Raw genomic sequence first — 18,591 nt, 5'->3', positions numbered from 1 at the left:
ATGAAAGTCCTAGAGTGGCAACCTGGATCCATATAACTTGCTGTGTGGCCTTGGGCAAGTCACTTATGACATCTGTTTCCTTAGCTGTATAATGAGAAGCAGGCCTAGATATTTTCTAATTTTCCCTCTGGATTAAAAAAAAAAAAAAAGCTCATGATTCCCTCCATTCTGTTCGTTGACTTCTGAATTTGTGTGCACTCTATTGGAGATCTTGAAAAGTATAGAACAAGGACGCCTGGGTGGCTCAGTGGTTGAGCACCTGCCTTCGGCTTGGGCAGTGATCCCGGGATCCGGGATTGAGTCCTGCATCAGGCTCCCTGTGAGGAGCCTGCTTTTCCAAACTCTGCCTATGACTCTGCCTCTCTCTCAGTCTGTGTCTCTCATGAATAAATAAATATATCTTTAAAAAAAGTATAGAACAGATTTATTAATCCTTAAGTATATTTTGTGTATGATTATCTTCATGTGTTATAAGAAGCAGCCATAAGAACTAATGAGTCTATGTTACTTCTGTAAGAATAATACGATCTATATTATAATGTCTAAATCTAACTGATCTTAAATATAGTATAAAATATTTGCTTCTTGAATTACTTAATTAAATCATTTAATATTCTAGGCCTTTATGATATCTTCTAAAATAATTTTTTTAGTGAAAATTCTACCTTTATGAAGCTTAGTTAGGATACAATGCCAGTTAAGTCTAAGTTTTAGGATTTTGGCATGCTTGAACACTTTTTATTTTTAATTTTTCTGTTGCTGTAGTTTACTGGCTTCTTAGGCACCAGTGATTGATTTTCCTGCGTAAAGACCAGAAATTAGAAACTGGGTGAGAGCATAGTGCAGAGAGTTTAAGCATTTTCATCTTTGTAAATGTTATATGTGCTTAGAAAGGGTCTCCCTCAAATAACACATGTGGATGGTTATTCTGTAAGTGAGGCTTTCACATCAGAAAACATTGGGCGAAATTTTATGTATGTATTAGGTAGAGATACTAAGAGGAAAGGCAGCCATACCTATTTTCAACAATGCTTACATGTTCCAGAGAAATCCTGGGAAGCGGAGTGCTTCAAGCCTATTTCACCAAATGGAACACAAAGGGTATTAATACGTGGTTAGCTTTAGACTGACCAGAGCAAGACGTCCCATTCAAAAGCGTGCACTTTCTTGCTTAGTAAATGTAGTTCCTCAGAGTCCTCAGCAATAGGTGAGAATGTTCTACACAGGGGCAGCCCCTCACTGCTGTACTATGGACTGGGGTGTTAGTTTCAAGGCTGTGGCAGTGCAAACAAACTGTTATAATTAACTAACTAGCACACTTGCTCACTGGATTTATTGTTAGGACCTAGTGATATATTGGAAATAATGGTAGAATAGGATTTGTCCTACCAGATGATAAGAGATCTATGGACTTATTAGAAGATATGAAATGAGTGTAGCTAATTATAATTCTATATGTAATATAAAATGGGCAGTCAGATGCATGGGATGGCTAGAATAAATTTTCAAAGAAAATGTGAATAATACGTGCACATCAGTTTGGCATCTTTGTTGCATACATCTGGTGTAGCCAGCTTGATTTACCTTTAAGACTGCAAGAGATTTTATGTGTATACAGGTGTGTGTGCACTCACGTACATGTGCACATGTGTATGTTTGTGGTGTGACAGTAGAGTCGATTTTACTGAAGTTTGTGATAGCTACCCTTTCGGTCTCCAGATGGAGGTGGGATATCCTCTGAAATATAAGCAACTTAATAGTTGGAAGACACAGGGAAATTTGTAAGCTTGTGAATATCTGGCTAATAGAGACTCAAAAGCCCTGTCCAACTCATCATCATTTTTAATGGTACCAAAGTTTAAAAATATGTGAATGTGCATGAAATTCATGGTTAAATGTGAAAGGAAGTGTCTCTCACCCTTTATGAGTGAAGTGATTCTTTGTGAATCACAGGGAAAATAACAATGGTAAGAGGAACGAGAAGGTTTGTGTTCATCTGATAAGTTTGGGGATCTCATTCTACAGTGAAGAACTGTCTTGATGATGGTAGCATGTAGGAAACTGCAAAGCTGACAAATTCAGCAGCCATGACTCTGAGGAAAACTCTGTCATGACTAAGATGTTATGGGACTTGATGTTAAATATAATGTAGAGTCAGGAGTGTTTGTTTCTTTCTTTATTTATTTAGAGAGAAGGTGGGGGAGGAGCACAGGGGGAGGGAGAGAGAGCACCTTAAGTGGGCTCTAGCATGGAAATCTCAGTCCTCAATAGAGATCCACATAGGGTCTCAAACTAAAAAAACCTTTCCAAATCATGTCTTCATCAAATTCATAGCCTATGTACAAAATTTGCAAAACCCTTTGTGAATGAAAATAGTATCGTATTTGTATTCAGATATTCTAAAATTTTAGCCAGGCCCTTGCTAGCTCAGATTAGGCTGAAGGTTCTGATTTTCTAACCAGGAAGCCAGGGATGATGTTGTCTCTTTATTGGAAAAGGTTTTTGAAAACAAAATGCCATATTAAGGTTGATGATAATATAAGGTGTTAAGTATATGATGATATATTTAATTTTCTTCACTTATATTTGAAGGCCAGTATCTAAATTTTTACCTTTTCAAATTTCTAAAACCTGTGATTTCGATGACAACGCTTCATTGTTTGGGGGCAGATTTGCAAACCATACAGACATACTCTACTGACAACCATCAACTTGAGAGGTTTCAAAGTTGAATTAAGGTGTTTAATCTATTTTGTTTACATCTCATAGAAATCTATTTTCTCCTAGTTTACAAGATCTTTCTACATGAGAATGCTGTGGAATTTATGTGAATAAATTCTTTAAAAGCACAGATGTCTGAAAACTTCCCAGGTAGAGTTACTTATTGAAAAAGTTGTCCACGAAAGCTGGTCCAGAGTCTGACGAGGAGGAGAGAACGGTGATGCCACAGTAGTGGGTATTTATAGGAACTGATGTCTTTAGGAAGCAGAGATACTGACATGGAGGCCTGTATGTAAGTGCTGCTCACTATGGGATAAGATCCGTAGCATCAAGAACAAGTGGCCACTGCAGTACAAGGAAGTATGACCAGAAAGGATGAATCATATACTCCAGAAGAGGCATAAGACAGCATTAAATGCTAGAGTTGGTCAGCATCTTGAATGCCGTCCATGTCGACCGCCTCCTTTCCCTGTGGTTTATACTTCAGACAGGGCAGGGAGACACAGGAGAACCAGTTCTGTTTCAGCGCTCTTAAATGGGAGGCGGCATAACCACAGCCCACAACCCATTGCAAGGCTTTCCTCTCACTTTCAGGAAGCACTCGGGCTGAGGACCACAGAGAATGGGAGGAACAGATAGGGTGCCATATCTTGAACCTCGAACACAGGACCACCACGCAAAGCTTAGAAGAAAGAGTCTTCTAGTTTTAGGCAGCTAGTCAAAATGGCAGTTTTAGGCAGTTTTCAAACTTAAATACTGCTTCCCTCACTGAACATCATCCTTAAATCTGAAAATTTCTATTTTGCAGAGGGATTTAGAGGAAAATATGATTGGAATCAGGATAAAATCATGTTGAGGTAATGACTCTTGTCATGAATTTGGTTCCTTCCAATAGTCTATTAAATTATTGGTTGTTTCCCCCCATATAAATGGCACCAGAATTCTAGGACACTGCCTCTGTGTGTGTACGGTAAATGGAATGTTTTATTTTTTAATTTAATCTTTTAAAGATTTTATTTATTTAATTTATCAAGTGAGTGAGTGAATGGGGGGAGAGGGACACAGGGAGAGGGAAAGAGAGAATCTCAAGCAAACTCTGCACTGAATATGGAGCCCAGTAGGGGGCTTGATCTCACAACCCAAGATCATGACCTGAGTTGAAATCAAGAATCAGATATTCAACCGACTGAGCCACCTAGGCACCCTGACAGAATGTTTCAGAAATAAGATTTTACTTAACTAAGTCAGAATAATTTCACTTGTTTCCATCAGAATTATGAATTTGAGTGTTATAAATCATCACTGATCTTTAAATTACGAAATGCTTCTGTGAAAAATAAGGAATGTATAGCACTGTTTTGTGCCTATCATATATGTACATATATACATGTTTTAAAATTTGAAGTCCCTATTTTGATGCAACGTGTGTCTGTATGGACTGTAACATTTATTTTTTAAGATTCTGGAACTGAGTTGCATCTTTAAGTAAAATAACATTATTTAAATATGCAATTAAGAAGGCAGCAGTAAAATTTGAATCGCATTAAAGTATTCGCAAATGCCTCCTATGAAATTCTAAACCTTCATCCTTATCACACATTTTGACTTGATCCTTTGGAGGTGTTCGTTTTTGTCTTTTTGTCTTCCTTGTTGGTTCTGAGCTTTTGTGGAAGTCTCAGCAATTATGAGACACCACAGGTTCACTGATCCTGCAGTTTTTATCACACCACTCAATAAATTGTAGAACCCGAGTGCTCAGATGGATGTTCTCTTGATTTAGGTCAGGTAAAGGAGACTTTACAGATTTTAGAATTTAGACCTATAATAAGTCAGAGAATCTTTCCATATTTAACCATGGAACCAGGTTAAAATTCTCCAATAAAAAGCAAAGACCTAAAATCTGTCCTTAGGCTGGTGTCAGGGGAAGGACATGAAACATGGGCATGGGATGAAAAAGCCAGACGTGGAGGATGAATTGCAGAACTCTGGAAGCCTAGAGGCTGGAGCTTGTTATGGAAGATGGCAGAGTGGGATAGGCCCTGGAAAGGCAAAGTGAATGTGACTTGACTCTATCACCTGATTTGATTAAAAGAGGTGCAGATGTTCAAATTCTTGAGATTATTGGGTTGGAAGAACTACATGGACCAGTTCATCTTCCCGTTTCTGTTGCTGCCTTTGTCAGCTGAGTCCATGCCACCCAGGAATGAATTTAGCATATGTGTCCCTAATCCATACCAGCTCTGGGAATTTACTCTTACTTGCAAGCTGTTAGTAAACCTTGAGTCCAACACTTTTTATGATCTGTGTCTTGCTTTGCATGATGATTGTAAGGACAACTCTTCCTTAACAAAGCTGTCTTCTGTTTAAAGTTTGGCGAAGAAGATTATTATTGAGGGAAAGCTATTGAGAGAAATTCAATTATTTTTGAGAACAAAGTGGGGAATACACTCCGAGAATAATCAATGCTGTAAGGATGTAGTAAAAATCATGTGGTTAGCGTGGTGGAGAAAGGCTTAAAATGGCTAAAAATCCACACAGATGTTTAGAAAGTAGAGAGAAAAATAGGGAAGAGATTGTGATGAGGGAAGAGCAAAGGGCATGACTAGAAGAATATTTTAAGTGCAAACAATGTGCCTTTGGACCTCTTCACATTATCTCAGCGATAAACCTAGCTGGGCATATTTATGTATGTAGCTCCTGGGAATGAATTCTGTGCAGAATTCATTATACGGCTACTGATTCTAAGAAGTACCCCTAAAAAAGGGAATAATTCAATTTTAAGCGTCTTTCTTATCTTTGTTTTTACTGTAGGGCTTTCTCTATTTTTGCTTTTTGACATCTCAAGCCTTCCTCCCCCCATAGTTCCTTATGGCCCAGCATGCACTGTTGATAGGTTGGCCAAAGTCAATAGAAAAATGTGGTTTTTGAACCAGAGGTAAGGCACTGCATTGGAAACCTGACATTATTTCCTAAACTGAGCTGGTGTGGTTTGTATGTATTTCAACATCCCAGAATCAACCATGCACAAGCGTTTCACATCTCATGGTCTAGTGAATCTGTTTGCTTTACTTGAACTGATCTGATGCCATAAAGACCTAGGATTGGGTGACTCTGACTTTTAAAAGGACAAAGGACTAAGGGATGAACGGGATATTCAGAGAAATGGCTTCAGTGAACCTGGAAATGTTATTTAACATCTGTTCTCTGCCTGCTTCTTATGTTTGTTGCTTGTTTTTAAAAGCAATGCATGCCAATTTTATAAAAATGAAAAATTCATAAACATAAATAAGGAAACAATATTATATATAACATATCATAAGTAACATTTGTTATTTATATATAATATATATATATCTACTGTATACATATATATACACACGGGGCTATAAACATGTATATATGAGAGAGATAGAAGTAAGCAAACAAAAGACATTTGGAAAATACTAGAAGTTTCAAACTACAGAAAGGTAAAAAAAATTCTTCTGCTTTTCTCTTTCTCAGTCATTTTGCTCAAATGTAATTCCTGTAAAGAGTTTCTTGTGGGGAGGGTGGGGGGAGGAAGGTTATTGACACCTGTACATTTTCTCAATGCCCTCCCCAACTCTTCTCTGGCTCTGTTGTTATTTTTATACTTCCTTATATCCTTATTGCTCCCTTTACCTCTATTTTTGACACAAAATATAATGTATAATATTTAATACTATAACACTGTTCTGTGCTTTGCTCTTTAAAAAAACGTATTTCTGTATTTTATAGATCTTTCCATATTAGCCTACACAGATTCCCTCATTCTTTTTAAGGACTGGGCAATATTCCATTTATGGATATGGTGATTGTTGTACATGTATCTTGGCAAATTTTTGCAAATATATATGAGAGATGAATTCCTAGTCATGGGATTTCTGGGTGAAAGATTCATATGCATTTCCAAATTGAGTTCTATTTTACAAAAATTTTCATTCCTTAGCAATAGGTATGACACTGCTTACACTTGCCATTCATTAGAAATTAATTATTTTGTAACTTAGGATGAAGATACTGCTTGGTTTTTGCCAGCCAGCTGAGTTATTCCAGAACTCCTTACTAATTAATCCTTCTTTCACCTCCTGATTAATCTATCTTTCTTTCTTCTTTCTTTGATTGCTTTCATTATAAATAAATTCTCAGATATTTGTCCCTATTTCCCATCCCCACTGCTAGCACTAATCTACTATTTGCTGGTACAACCCAGCCAACCTGGGTGGCTCAGCGGTTTGGCGCCTGCCTTTGGCCCAGGGCGCGATCCTGGAGTCCCGGGATCGAGTCCCACATCAGGGTCCCGGCATGGAGCCTGCTTCTCCCTCTGCCTGTGTCTCTGCCTCTCTCTCTCTCTCTCTGTGTCTATCATAAATAAATAAATAAATCTTTAAAAAAAAAAAAAAAAAAACTCCAGAATATATTTTACTCTCTAGTCTTCCCCAAATTACTCTTCCTTTTCAGTGTTTTTCATTTCATATATTCATTTTTAAAATAAACATTTAATATCCTCTCCAGTTTAAAAAACTCCTCTTTATATTTTTATTGTGGTTGCATTGAATCTTTAGGTTTATTTAGGAAGAACTGATGTATTTATAATGTTAATTATTTTTATCTTCAAGATGGTGTATCTTTTCATTTAGTGGGATCTTTTGAAATATCTTTTTGTAGAGTTTCAATGTGCTCTTAAGGTAGCTCCTACATAAGTCTTAGGAAATTTATACCTAGATATTGTATCTTTTAGATACTATGATGAATGGAACTTGCATTTAATTTTTGAACGTAATTGCTTATATCTTACAAATATGTAGAAATTTTATTTCACTGATATTTTTTTCAAATTTTTAGTTGATTCTTTAGATTTCTAGATATATAGTCATATCATAGAAAATAGAGGATTTATTTTTGACAAGCTGAGATTGTGCTGTTTGTATTTGTGTTTGTGTGACTTTAGTTATAGGTGTAGATGTAATGGCTGGAAGAGATCTTACATATATTCAGACTGTTCTCAGACCATTTAGGTTCAAATCTCCTTACAAAAAGTTATGGATTTTCAAAGAGGGAAATGAACTCTTGGTTTTTAAATGCATACATCAATGTTCTCTTCCCTGTTGGCATCGTTAGCATCCATAGAGACCTAACCCTCACAGATGTGTCGTAATAATAATTGTAAACAGTAAAATAAAACCAACAGACAGCATTAGTGCACTTTCTGTGTCTGACAGATTGCTACGTGTTCTGCATGGATCATTTCCTTTAATGCTTGTTAAAATCTCCGGTTACTTTCATTAATCCCCCTGCTTTACAGATGAGGAAACTGGCACAGGAAGTTTAGTGACCTGCCAAGGGTCTGTAGCTAGCAGGTGATGGAGCCAGGCTGCTCCGCTAGAGCCTGACTGCATTACCACACTGTGCTCCTTCCCAGCGCCACCTCACCTCTCCACGATGACCTGACCCGTTTCCCACTCCCATTGCCATTGCCTCTTGTATCTTGCAGTGTTATCGGACTCCCCCTGGACCAACACCTCTGGATCATGCAAGGGCAGATGCTTTGAACTTCAAGAGGTTGGACCCCCTGACTGTCGTTGTGACAACCTGTGTAAGAGCTACAGCAGTTGTTGCCATGACTTTGATGAGCTTTGTTTGAAGACAGGTAGGTAACTTTTGACTCCTCTTGAGACTTTATGGGAATGCTTAATGGCCCTTGGCTATTATTTGCCCTGGCATTGCTGCCCTGCTTTGGCCAAGCCAAGCTGTTCGGGTTAGTTTTGTTTCTTGAATGGTTATCGATTCTGTTGCGTATATCCCATGTGACCATTGTTCCCAAACAAGGCTTACCCAAAGAAGGTTCTTGGCAACTGGAGTCATTATTTACTGGTTTCAGAAGTATGTATGGCCAGGCTTGTGGGGTCTTTTTTTTCATCTTCATCATTTCTTTTTTTTTTAAGATTTTATTTATTTATTCATGAGAGACAGAGAGAGAGAGAGGCAGAGACATTAGACAGCAGGAGAAGCAGGCTCTCTGAGGGGAGCCTGATGCAGGATTTGATCCCAGGACCCTGGGATCATGACCCGGGCCAAAGGCAGATGCTCAACCAGTGAGCCACTCAGGTGCCCCATCTTCATCATTTTTGTCTTGCTGCCAATTCCCACATTCCCTGCTTAGGGCACATGGGCTGCAAGTGTGAATATTCTTGAGGGTTGGGGCTTTTCTGCTTTAATATTAATTTAAAATTTTTGCTTGCCTGCTCAGTTTACAGGCTTATGTTTTATTGCATCTTATTATATAGTAACCATTGGTCTACCCTGATGTCATTCTCCATTCTCTGTGCAGGTGGAAAGTTGTTAATGGAATTCTACTTAGAGCCACATGCTCAGGGTAGCTCTAAAATATTCCTTTACAGTCTTCCTGCCTTTCTTTCCATGTCTTCTATGCTGGAGCCATCAGTAGAATATACAGACTTCAGATGAATACACATGACTTGAGAAGAAGCATCTTTGTAGGCATTTTTCACCTTACCTGCTCTGTTTCCGGCTTGATAGATAGGACTCTGGAGATACCTCGTAGGTTATCCAGAACACCTGTGGGCAACATCATAATTCAAACTCTGAGAAAGATGACTGTCATCCCTGTTCTTAAGATCACTAGATGCAGAGATTTGACAACTTCCTTGACAAGTTATTACTTGTTTTTGGGCTTTTATGGTTTAGAGGATTCTTTCAAAAATCTAACTCATATTATCATTGATACTAGCCTTATCTTTCTAATGATTCATTAGAAACAGAGACATTATTCTCCTTTACTAAAGAAATAGCCCTTGATTCATATGAAAACCGACACCAGCTCCTTTACTAGTTCTGGTTTGTTTGCTTTCCCCCTGCCCTGCAAACAAGAAGAGTTTTATTAGGCTGTTTTCTGTATAATACATTTTCCAAACATGTAGCCATTTTTTTTTCTTATTACTTTCCTTTGGAACTTCTCCCAGGTTCCTTAGTTGTGGGTCTGCAAACTAAAATGCTGAGAACCTTGTAAACTGAACATATGGATGGAACAGATGTTCTAGTAGAGCTGTTTGGCTCTAAAACATGATTTCAGACCAGCAGCCTGTGATTGCTCGACATGCAGGACCTAACCGACTCTGTATTTCCTCTGTGCCATGAGCATCTGGCCTCTGACATGTAACCTCAGCTCTCTGGATTCCTGATCTTAGAGTTCCTTGCAAAGTTTAATAGTGGATGTCCTCACTTCAGCTTAGTTCTTTCTGAATGTAGTTCATTCCTCCCTTTCCAGATGTAATAAATATGGACAATAATAACATTTTTGAAGTAGTTTATTTTCCTGTGTACCAAGACAACATATGCCAAATGCGGAAGAATCAAATATCAAATAATAACAAAAGGTTAAAGGAGAAAACAAATCTCTGAGATCCTACTGTGATAACACAAGCCACTTTCTAGAGATAAGCACAATGTTTCAGTGTAGACCCTGACTACTCTATGTGTGTGTATATATGCCTGGTAGGGGGTGTGTCTATGCTTACATATCTCTTTAGACACCGTACTTTTGGTGCCTACATAGTCCTCCATTGACCAGATGCAAGCTGCTTCATTGAGTAACTGATCATCATTTAGATTTTCCCCAATTGTTGCTGTTATGAACAATGTATCAATGAATATTATTCATGCCTGTTCATATTTTTGTCTGTTTTCCTTAAGATAAATTCCTAGGACTGGGATTTTGAATCAGTGTAAAATTTTAAAATTCAAATATGTATTGTAAGATGAACAACTTCTCAAAAGCCTTTTGCCACTCCCTTTTCAACATATTCTCACTTTTAAAACATATATTCTCAATTAAAAAAATCTCTTTATCTAATCTGATAGGTAACTATTTTTTTATTCCATAAGGTTAAATGTTTTTTCTGTTTATTTCCATGTTTGCCCTCAAAATTATACAGCTCACTGACTCATACTTTGCTTGTGGTTCCCTCTGAACCATGGCTTTTTTTTTTTTTAATTTTCTTAAATATTTTATTTATTTATTTGAGAGAGAGAAGAAGAGAGGGCACAAGCAAAGTGGATGGAGAAGGAGCAAAGGGAGAGGGAGAACAGACTCCGCACTGAGCAGGAAGCTGGGGGCTCCATCCAGGGATCATGACCTGAGTAGATACTTAACCGATTGAGCCACCTAGGCACTCCTGAACCCTGGCTTTTTAAAATTCCATTCTTGCACAAAGCCAGTAGTTAGTTCCTCAATAATTTTAGATTGTTATTAGTGATGCTTTTTTGTAAACAAAGAGATTTTCTTATGGAACTAGGGCAGGAATGAAAGTATCTTGGTTAAGAGTGATCCTTGAATTGTGAAAAAAAATCAGTCAAAGTAACCTTGGATAATTGCTAATCATTGGGAATAGCGGGTCCTGAATAAAGGAATTCCAAGCATTTAATCTGTTTGGGGAGAGAAGGCAGAGGAAGTAGGGGATCTAAAAAAATCAGAGAATAGAATTTGGGTACAAAGGTAATTCTAGGGATGCCTGGGTGGCTCAGCGGTTGAGTGTCTGCCTTTAGCTCAGGGCATGATCCCGGGGTTCTGGGATCAAGTCCCACATCGGGCTCCCTGCATGGAGCCTGCTTCTCCCTCTGTCTGTGTCTCTGCCTCTCTCTCTGTGTGTCTCTCATGAATAAATAAACAAAATCTTTTTTTTTTTTTTAAAAAAGGTAATTCGAAAAGAGTGGTAATTCTAAAACAGTAGTTCCATGGTTTTCTGGCATGGCAACTAATACCTCTTTATCCATTTACTCACTTAGCAAAGTGTCTGTTGGTAGAATATTACTAAGAAGCAACACTGCTTCCTAAAATCATTGCCTTCCACTTACAACATATTTTAAGAGATGAAGACCTCAAGTCTCATCTTAGTGCAGAAAGGGCTTTTGTGACCATTCCATGTCAAGTAGCATCCCCTTTCCACTCTTTCACTTTCTATCAATACTATCCTATTATTTCCTTCATAGCACGTAGCATGAGCCAAAATTCTCTTGTTTTTGCCGCTTTACTTGCTTATGGTCTGTCTTTCCCAATTGGAATATAAGCTCCACGAAGATGTCTTGTCTTGTCTTTCTTGCTCTTCATGACCTCCCCAGCACCTAGAACATGGAAAACTCAATAGAATATTTATTGAATAAGTGAATTAATTATGAAGTTTCTCAATATATCACTCCTAAATTTAAAGAGTCATATTTTATTTTCCTGGTAATTTGCAATTAGATTGAATGAATATTCATGGAACACCTAGCATGTGCCAGGCATGTCTCAGGCACTGGAGATGTAATGATGAAAAGAGAGGGATTTTTTTTTTTTCCTGCCCTGGAGCTTACAAGCCAAAAAAAATACAGCACTCTCCTTAAAATGAAAGTATTAATTTTCTAAATATCTCCTGTTGATAAAGTTAAATCGTGAGCTCTCAATCCAGTATGCTCAGACAGAAATCTGTAGCCATCTACCAGCCTCCTTGACAGTAGGGACTGACCTCTCACTGTAGGTAGGACCACATTTTGGTCAATGGTTGGAACTGTGAGTCTTTTTCATATGCCTTTAGACTCTACACATCTGTTTAGGACTTGAATCTTCAGTTGCAACTTATCACAGGTAGTTGTATCTATCATTTGTATTTAAATCAAGTTCATTAAGGTCAAGTAAAGCTACTCTGGGAATTAAAAGAGCCCAGCTGTCCTGACTATGCGTATGGTGATAGAAACTCCTATCACTTTACACAACCTTACATACCATCCATACGTTTTACTGTTTTTTTTAGTACAGTTTACAAATGGTAAGGGTTCCATTTTTCCAAAGGAGCCCAATTATGTTTGGCTTCATACTCTGATTTGAAAAATTAGGAATTCAACCTATTTGTAAGTCCTCCAAATATCATCTAGGCCTCGGGCCAACTCTAATTTCACAACCAGATTAAATGATGTGGGATTTTAGCTCTTTTTGTTGGCAACGCTTGTAAGCAATTGTGGCCTCTTTCATTTGGTTTGTGAGAAGCAGTGAAAGTGTTTTATTGTGTCGATTTCAGCTGGCGGCTGGGAGTGTACTAAGGACAGATGCGGAGAAGTAAGAAATGAAGACAATGCTTGTCACTGCTCAGAGGACTGCTTGGCCAAGGGAGACTGCTGTACTAATTACCAAGTGGTTTGCAAAGGTACATGTTTCCGTGGGTTGGCTCGAGCTTTAAAAGAATAAAAACTGGAGATACTCCAAGGAATCTTGGATGTTGTGGATCTAACACCTTGGATATGGGTTTGGGAGGAGGGAAGCAGTTGTGTTTTTAAATTTCTCATGCTTCTTTCTTAGTTTTGCTTCCCCACATTTCACTGATCTGAAATAACAAGAAAATTACCCCAAATTCCATAATTTGGTAGAATCATAATAATGAAGAGATTTCTAAAGTTCCTGTCTTAGTCTTAGATCAGGTTTTCAAAAAGCAGAGCCTGAGATGGAATTCCATACATGGGGATGCTCTGCAGGAAAATCGTGTCAGGGAGCAAGGGTGGCCAGGGCAGGGGGTGGCCAGCAGGGACGTGGGTCTAGGGGAAGTCTCACCTTGGCCTGTCTTACTGCAGGCTCTGGAAGGTAAATTGCAGCGTTCTTACCCTTGAGGCAGGGGGGCATGTCTTTTGTAACCCACTGGATATAAGGTGTAAACTGAGGCACTGCAAGCAGCTTCAAGATAGGTAAAGAGGATCAAGGCACCCGTAACTCCTGTTATACCTCAAAGCTATACATGCATATCTGCCAACTTTGTATGATCCAGTGCAGAATATGATGGTTTTATTTTAACAGTAAATACCAGTCAGTGGACTGACAAAAATATAGAAGATGCAATTTCTGTCTTTAGGGAGTTGAAGTTACCATAGTACCAACTTATAGAGGTTAATGGAAAGAATTTTTATGTAAGCTTTGCAAGTTGCTTTATTGTCAGAATTAAATTCTTCTTCCTTGCTGTGATATGGAACATTTAAGAAGAGTTTCCGTTAAAAGATTTCAGGGGAAAAGCAAATCTGTCCTGTGGTTAGGATTCAGTTTGTGGTGGGAAGGTATTCCGTGAATCGTGAATTTGGAAAATTTCCCCTACCCAGACAATTATTGTAACTTTTGATAAAGCATACAATGGCTTGAGAATTTTATTCCTTTCTCTGTTTATCTCACTATGTAGTAAATGTAACAATAAGCCACAAAGGCTATTAGAAGAGAAAATACAAAAAAGCTCTAGGTGTCACCGGTCATTGAATCATTAAGCATTGGCTCTTGTTTAAAAATTCTAGTTGCAGGATTTTTGTGAGGCCCATGTGTGAGCCCTGGCTTACTAGATGTGTGGTAAAGCTTCCCCCTATTTAAGGAGCATAACCTACCCAGTTGTTGGGAGTCAGATTCCTGGTGACCAGAGATATTTCCAATGCTCTTAATACGGGGAACAGTTTCTCTAAAGTCTTGGTCACAGATTTTTCTTATGGTCAAGACACGTGATGTTTATTTGCCTTAAGACAACTTAAAGCAAATGCTTTTTGATATTTTTCATTTTTTCCTAAGGAAGTCCCATTTTTGTGTGGCTTTGTTGTTAAACCTGAGCTCTTTTCTGTTCTCCATTCTTGATGGGGTAACTCAGGAAAGCTCTCAGACCTTGGAGGAAGATAAAAGCAAAAGACAGCATTGGTTTTTATTCTGATATTCATGGACAGTACACAGATCCACTGGCAAATCATCTCTCTCTTGCAATCTTCCATCTATCATCCCTGAGTATTCAAAGCCTTTTCCCCCACTAAAGGGAAGTTGTGCCATACTTTCTATGGCTTTGAGATGTTCGGTGGTGGAGAAAAGAATGTTCCATCTAATGACCAAACAGTTTATTTCTGGAGGGAAACAAACATGAAATTTTGTTCACTGACGCCACTGGTGTTTTTATCTACAAACCATTTAGACTCAGAAGGCTCGCATAAACACCACATGGGGCTATTAAATATTAGCTTTCCCATTATGTATGGGTGTACTTTAGTAAGCCAAACCAACAGTAGACTTTATTTCTGAGTTTCTGTTTAGATGGTGTCCCATAAGCAACAAGTATCCAACAGGACACGGGGCCTGGGGTTGTGGTCTTTAGGGCTCTGGTTGGCAATGACAGTTTGATTCACTAGTGAATTTATCCATTTCCCTTATAGGAGAGACACACTGGGTAGATGACAACTGTGAGGAAATAAAGACCCCAGAATGCCCCGCAGGGTAAGTCCATTCTCTAAATATGATGAAGTTTTACATAGTATCCAATAAAATATCACAGGATCTAGATGGGTAAATGGTGATAATGTAAAACTGAAATCCCCTTATATAGGTAAACTTACACTCAAGTACTTGTAAGTGATTAATCTGTCAAAAGCTAAAATGCACATCTTGAAGTAGTGAGGTTTTTTTTTTTTAAGATTTTATTCATTTATTTGAGGGGGGAGGGGCAGAGGGACAGGGAGAGGCAGACCCTCTGCTGAGTGGGGAGCCAGACATGGGGCTCGATCCCAGGATCCTGGGATCATGACCTGAGCCGAAGGCAGACACTTAACTGACTGAGACATCCAGGTGCCCCAAAGCAGTGAATTTTAAAAAACTTTTCTCTTATTGGCTCTGCACATAAGGAGAGTGAATCTCCTCTATACTTCACCACAGCTGAAGATTTTACAAAGTGTATCTAAATATCACCAGAGAAGGAAAGAAACATTTCTGGCATTGATTTTTTTTTTTCAGTGTTTTTTCCTGAAGGGCTGCTTTTGCCTTTTTGGGGGGGAGGAGGGGAGGACTATAGAACTTTTCAAAAATATCATCCAAGCTGGTAACTCCTACCAGATGCTGCAGGAACTTGACAAACTACTGAAACACTGCTTTGCTGGGGTGCAGCCAAACTAGAGTGACACCCCACGGCTCGAGTGTGACCGGCATAAGGCACTTATTACGCCTTCCAGGAAACTGCTGAAAATTCATGGACCCTTAAAGTGCCTGGCAGAAAATAAATTTTCAACAAGTGTGTTTTCATTAATGTATTTGCTCAAGTGGATTTTTGTTTTAGGCAGCACAGCCCAGAACACAAAATCCAAGTATTTCGATATTGTCTTTATTTTCATCTTCTTTTTTAGCTTAATGAGCCACTTCAACTTCTTTGGACTTTTCAAATGGAATGGCAGTAGTTTCTGACTGTTTAAAATGTGTTGGGTTGTTTTTGTGGAAAAAGCAGTCTAGCAGTAGGAAGCCCTGTTAAGTGATAATAGTAGCAACAATAATGATCTCTTATAGAGTATTATATTCTAAGTGCTTTATCTGTGACTAATTTGAAATATGCTTTATTATGTGGCTTCAAATAAACTGAAGCCTGTGCTTGCTGAATTATCTTCAAACTATCAGAAAAATTTTGCACATACTTTAGTATTCTCAAATCTATTATATCCTTAGAATTAATTATATCCTTAGAATATAACAAAGGACCTATTTCATCAGATCCTGCCCTAGTTAGATGGATCATTGATCCATTGGTCCTTTATTGATGAACTTTTTAAAGATCTTTGTCGATTTTAATTATTTTTAAAGTTATTTTATGATTAAACCTAAAAGAATCCTGTTATAAGTTTTAGTTCTAGTGATAGGAGTGCCACTGCTATGAATTTCATATTCATTGATTTCATTCATCCATTCACTCATGTGTTTGATAAGTGTTTATGGAAGCCCTATTATGAGTCCACAAGATAGAAAGATGAATAAGGCATAAACTGTGCAACGAAATAGTGTAACACACACACATATACGTATGGCAAAATAGGTATGAATTAATATCTTAAAGGAATTCATTGGATCCCTGGGTGCGCAGCGGTTTAGCGCTTGCCTTTGGCCCAGGGTGCGATCCTGGAGACCCGGGATCGAATCCCACGTCGGGCTCCCGGTGCATGGAGCCTGCTTCTCCCTCTGCCTGTGTCTCTGCCTCTCTCTCTCTCTCTCTGTGACTATCATAAATAAATAAAAAAAAAAAAAAAGGAATTCAGAAGTGTGAGCAGCTAACATTATAGAAGAGGAAACCTTGAGCTGGGTTTTAAGGCATGAATAGGAGTTTTCCAGGTAACAAATGGGAACATATTTCAGGCAAGTAGAACCACTTCATATGCTGTGAAAAACCTTGTTTGCAGTGTGAGAGGGAGCAGTGGATAAAGTACATCAGGGGAAATCTGGAGTCCAATCCCTTCCTGGGCCATTTTATGACCTTGGTCATTTAACTCTGGACTTTGGTTGTGACAAATGCTATGTGGCTGGCTGCCCAGGCTTGTACCAGTATCCTCACTTGAAGTTTCATCTTGGAAATTCCTGGTCCCAGTTGTGGAGAATGACAAGGCATAATGGAAACTTTGTGGCAGTAAGTTTTTTTCTAAAGCTTAATATGTTACTGTTTAAGGTTTGTTCGCCCTCCATTAATCATCTTCTCTGTGGATGGTTTCCGTGCATCATACATGAAGAAAGGCAGCAAGGTCATGCCTAACATTGAAAAGCTGAGTAAGTCATTTTCATACTGTATTCTCATCAGTATCCATGATCTGCACAGCTCATGCTCAGTTATGAGCTTTGAGAGCTATGGACAGGTGGCTTTAAGTGCATTCTATTATTATTATTTTTTTTGCATTCTATTATTTGAAAGACCGAAGTGAACACAAGTCTTTGATAGTTTATAAAGTGGATTCCCATATGTGAAGGGACTCCTGTTGGTTCTTTTGCTCTAATGCTTGAAATTCTGTTTTTAGGGTCTTGCGGCACACACTCTCCCTACATGAGACCCGTGTACCCAACAAAAACCTTCCCTAATTTATACACTTTGGCCACTGTAAGTATTTTTTTCAAATGATGTAGATTCAAAGGGTGTGGATGTAGATTTCATCCTGAAATGACTTACAGAGAGATTAGAAAAAAAAAAAAACACGTTTCTTAGTGTTCAAAGAAAATTTGTCTGTTTTCTATCTTGTCTGCATGAGTTGTTCACAGTAAACGTCTTTTACTGAACTTTGTGGGGGACTGAACTTTACTGTAACTTCAAAATGGAAAACTTTTTCAGGTGCAATTCTGTTTGAACACATACATTAAACCTCTCTCAGACACCTCAGGGTCTGTTGCTTATTTTCTAAGTTTTCAAATAAAAATATTGACTTCAGGGCTGCTTTGTTGTAGTTTTTAGGTACTCCCAATTCTACATTGCTTTCTTCTTCAAAAATATGATTGGTTTAGGTTTATCTATTATTATTATTATTAATTATTATTATTAATTTGAGGGGCTCGGGGTAAAAGTGTATTTTTAAATAAAAGCTTTTTTGGAGGCACATAAGTAAATTTCAATCTCCAGGTTAATTTATTGTAATAAAAGTTATTGACATCTTAGTAAATTGCAACAGTTAAAAAACCCAAATATTAAATTTCTTAGAATCATGTTAAATTTCTTGGTAGCTTATAATTAGTCTGTAGATAATATTCATGTTTGCTCAGACCACAAAAAGTCTATATCTTATATATATTTGGAAATTAAATATTGCTATAAAACCTCTTATGTTAACAAAATTTATGATAGAACTAATATGTACAGATTACCATATTGTTATTTTAACAATAAATTTGCTTTAACACAAAGGGGCTATATCCAGAGTCACATGGAATTGTTGGCAATTCGATGTATGATCCTGTATTTGATGCCACTTTCCATCTTCGAGGGCGAGAGAAATTTAATCATAGATGGTGGGGAGGTCAACCGGTAAGTTTTGCATTTTTTTTTCATGCATGTGTGTCTGTCT

General features: G+C 38.0%; 1 protein-coding gene across 10 annotated transcripts in view; it reads left to right on the top strand.

The window, feature by feature from the left end:
• The window catches only part of ENPP2 (ectonucleotide pyrophosphatase/phosphodiesterase 2), a 111,467-nt gene that overhangs the window by 32,566 nt on the left and 60,310 nt on the right, over positions 1-18,591 (top strand). For all 10 annotated transcript variants that reach the window (XM_038555404.1, XM_038555403.1, XM_038555398.1 and 7 more), the window contains 6 exons: positions 8,234-8,389; positions 12,813-12,938; positions 14,953-15,013; positions 17,214-17,311; positions 17,557-17,636; positions 18,432-18,551. In XM_038555404.1, coding sequence (XP_038411332.1) covers positions 8,234-8,389; positions 12,813-12,938; positions 14,953-15,013; positions 17,214-17,311; positions 17,557-17,636; positions 18,432-18,551 — 641 coding nt within the window. The remainder of the gene's footprint in view (positions 1-8,233; positions 8,390-12,812; positions 12,939-14,952; positions 15,014-17,213; positions 17,312-17,556; positions 17,637-18,431; positions 18,552-18,591) is intronic.

Source organism: Canis lupus, chromosome 13, assembly GCF_011100685.1.
Source record: "Canis lupus familiaris isolate Mischka breed German Shepherd chromosome 13, alternate assembly UU_Cfam_GSD_1.0, whole genome shotgun sequence".
Classification (NCBI taxonomy): Eukaryota; Metazoa; Chordata; class Mammalia; order Carnivora; family Canidae; genus Canis; species Canis lupus.
Note: the sequence above shows the minus strand (reverse complement) of the source record. Positions and strands in the feature narration are given on the sequence as shown.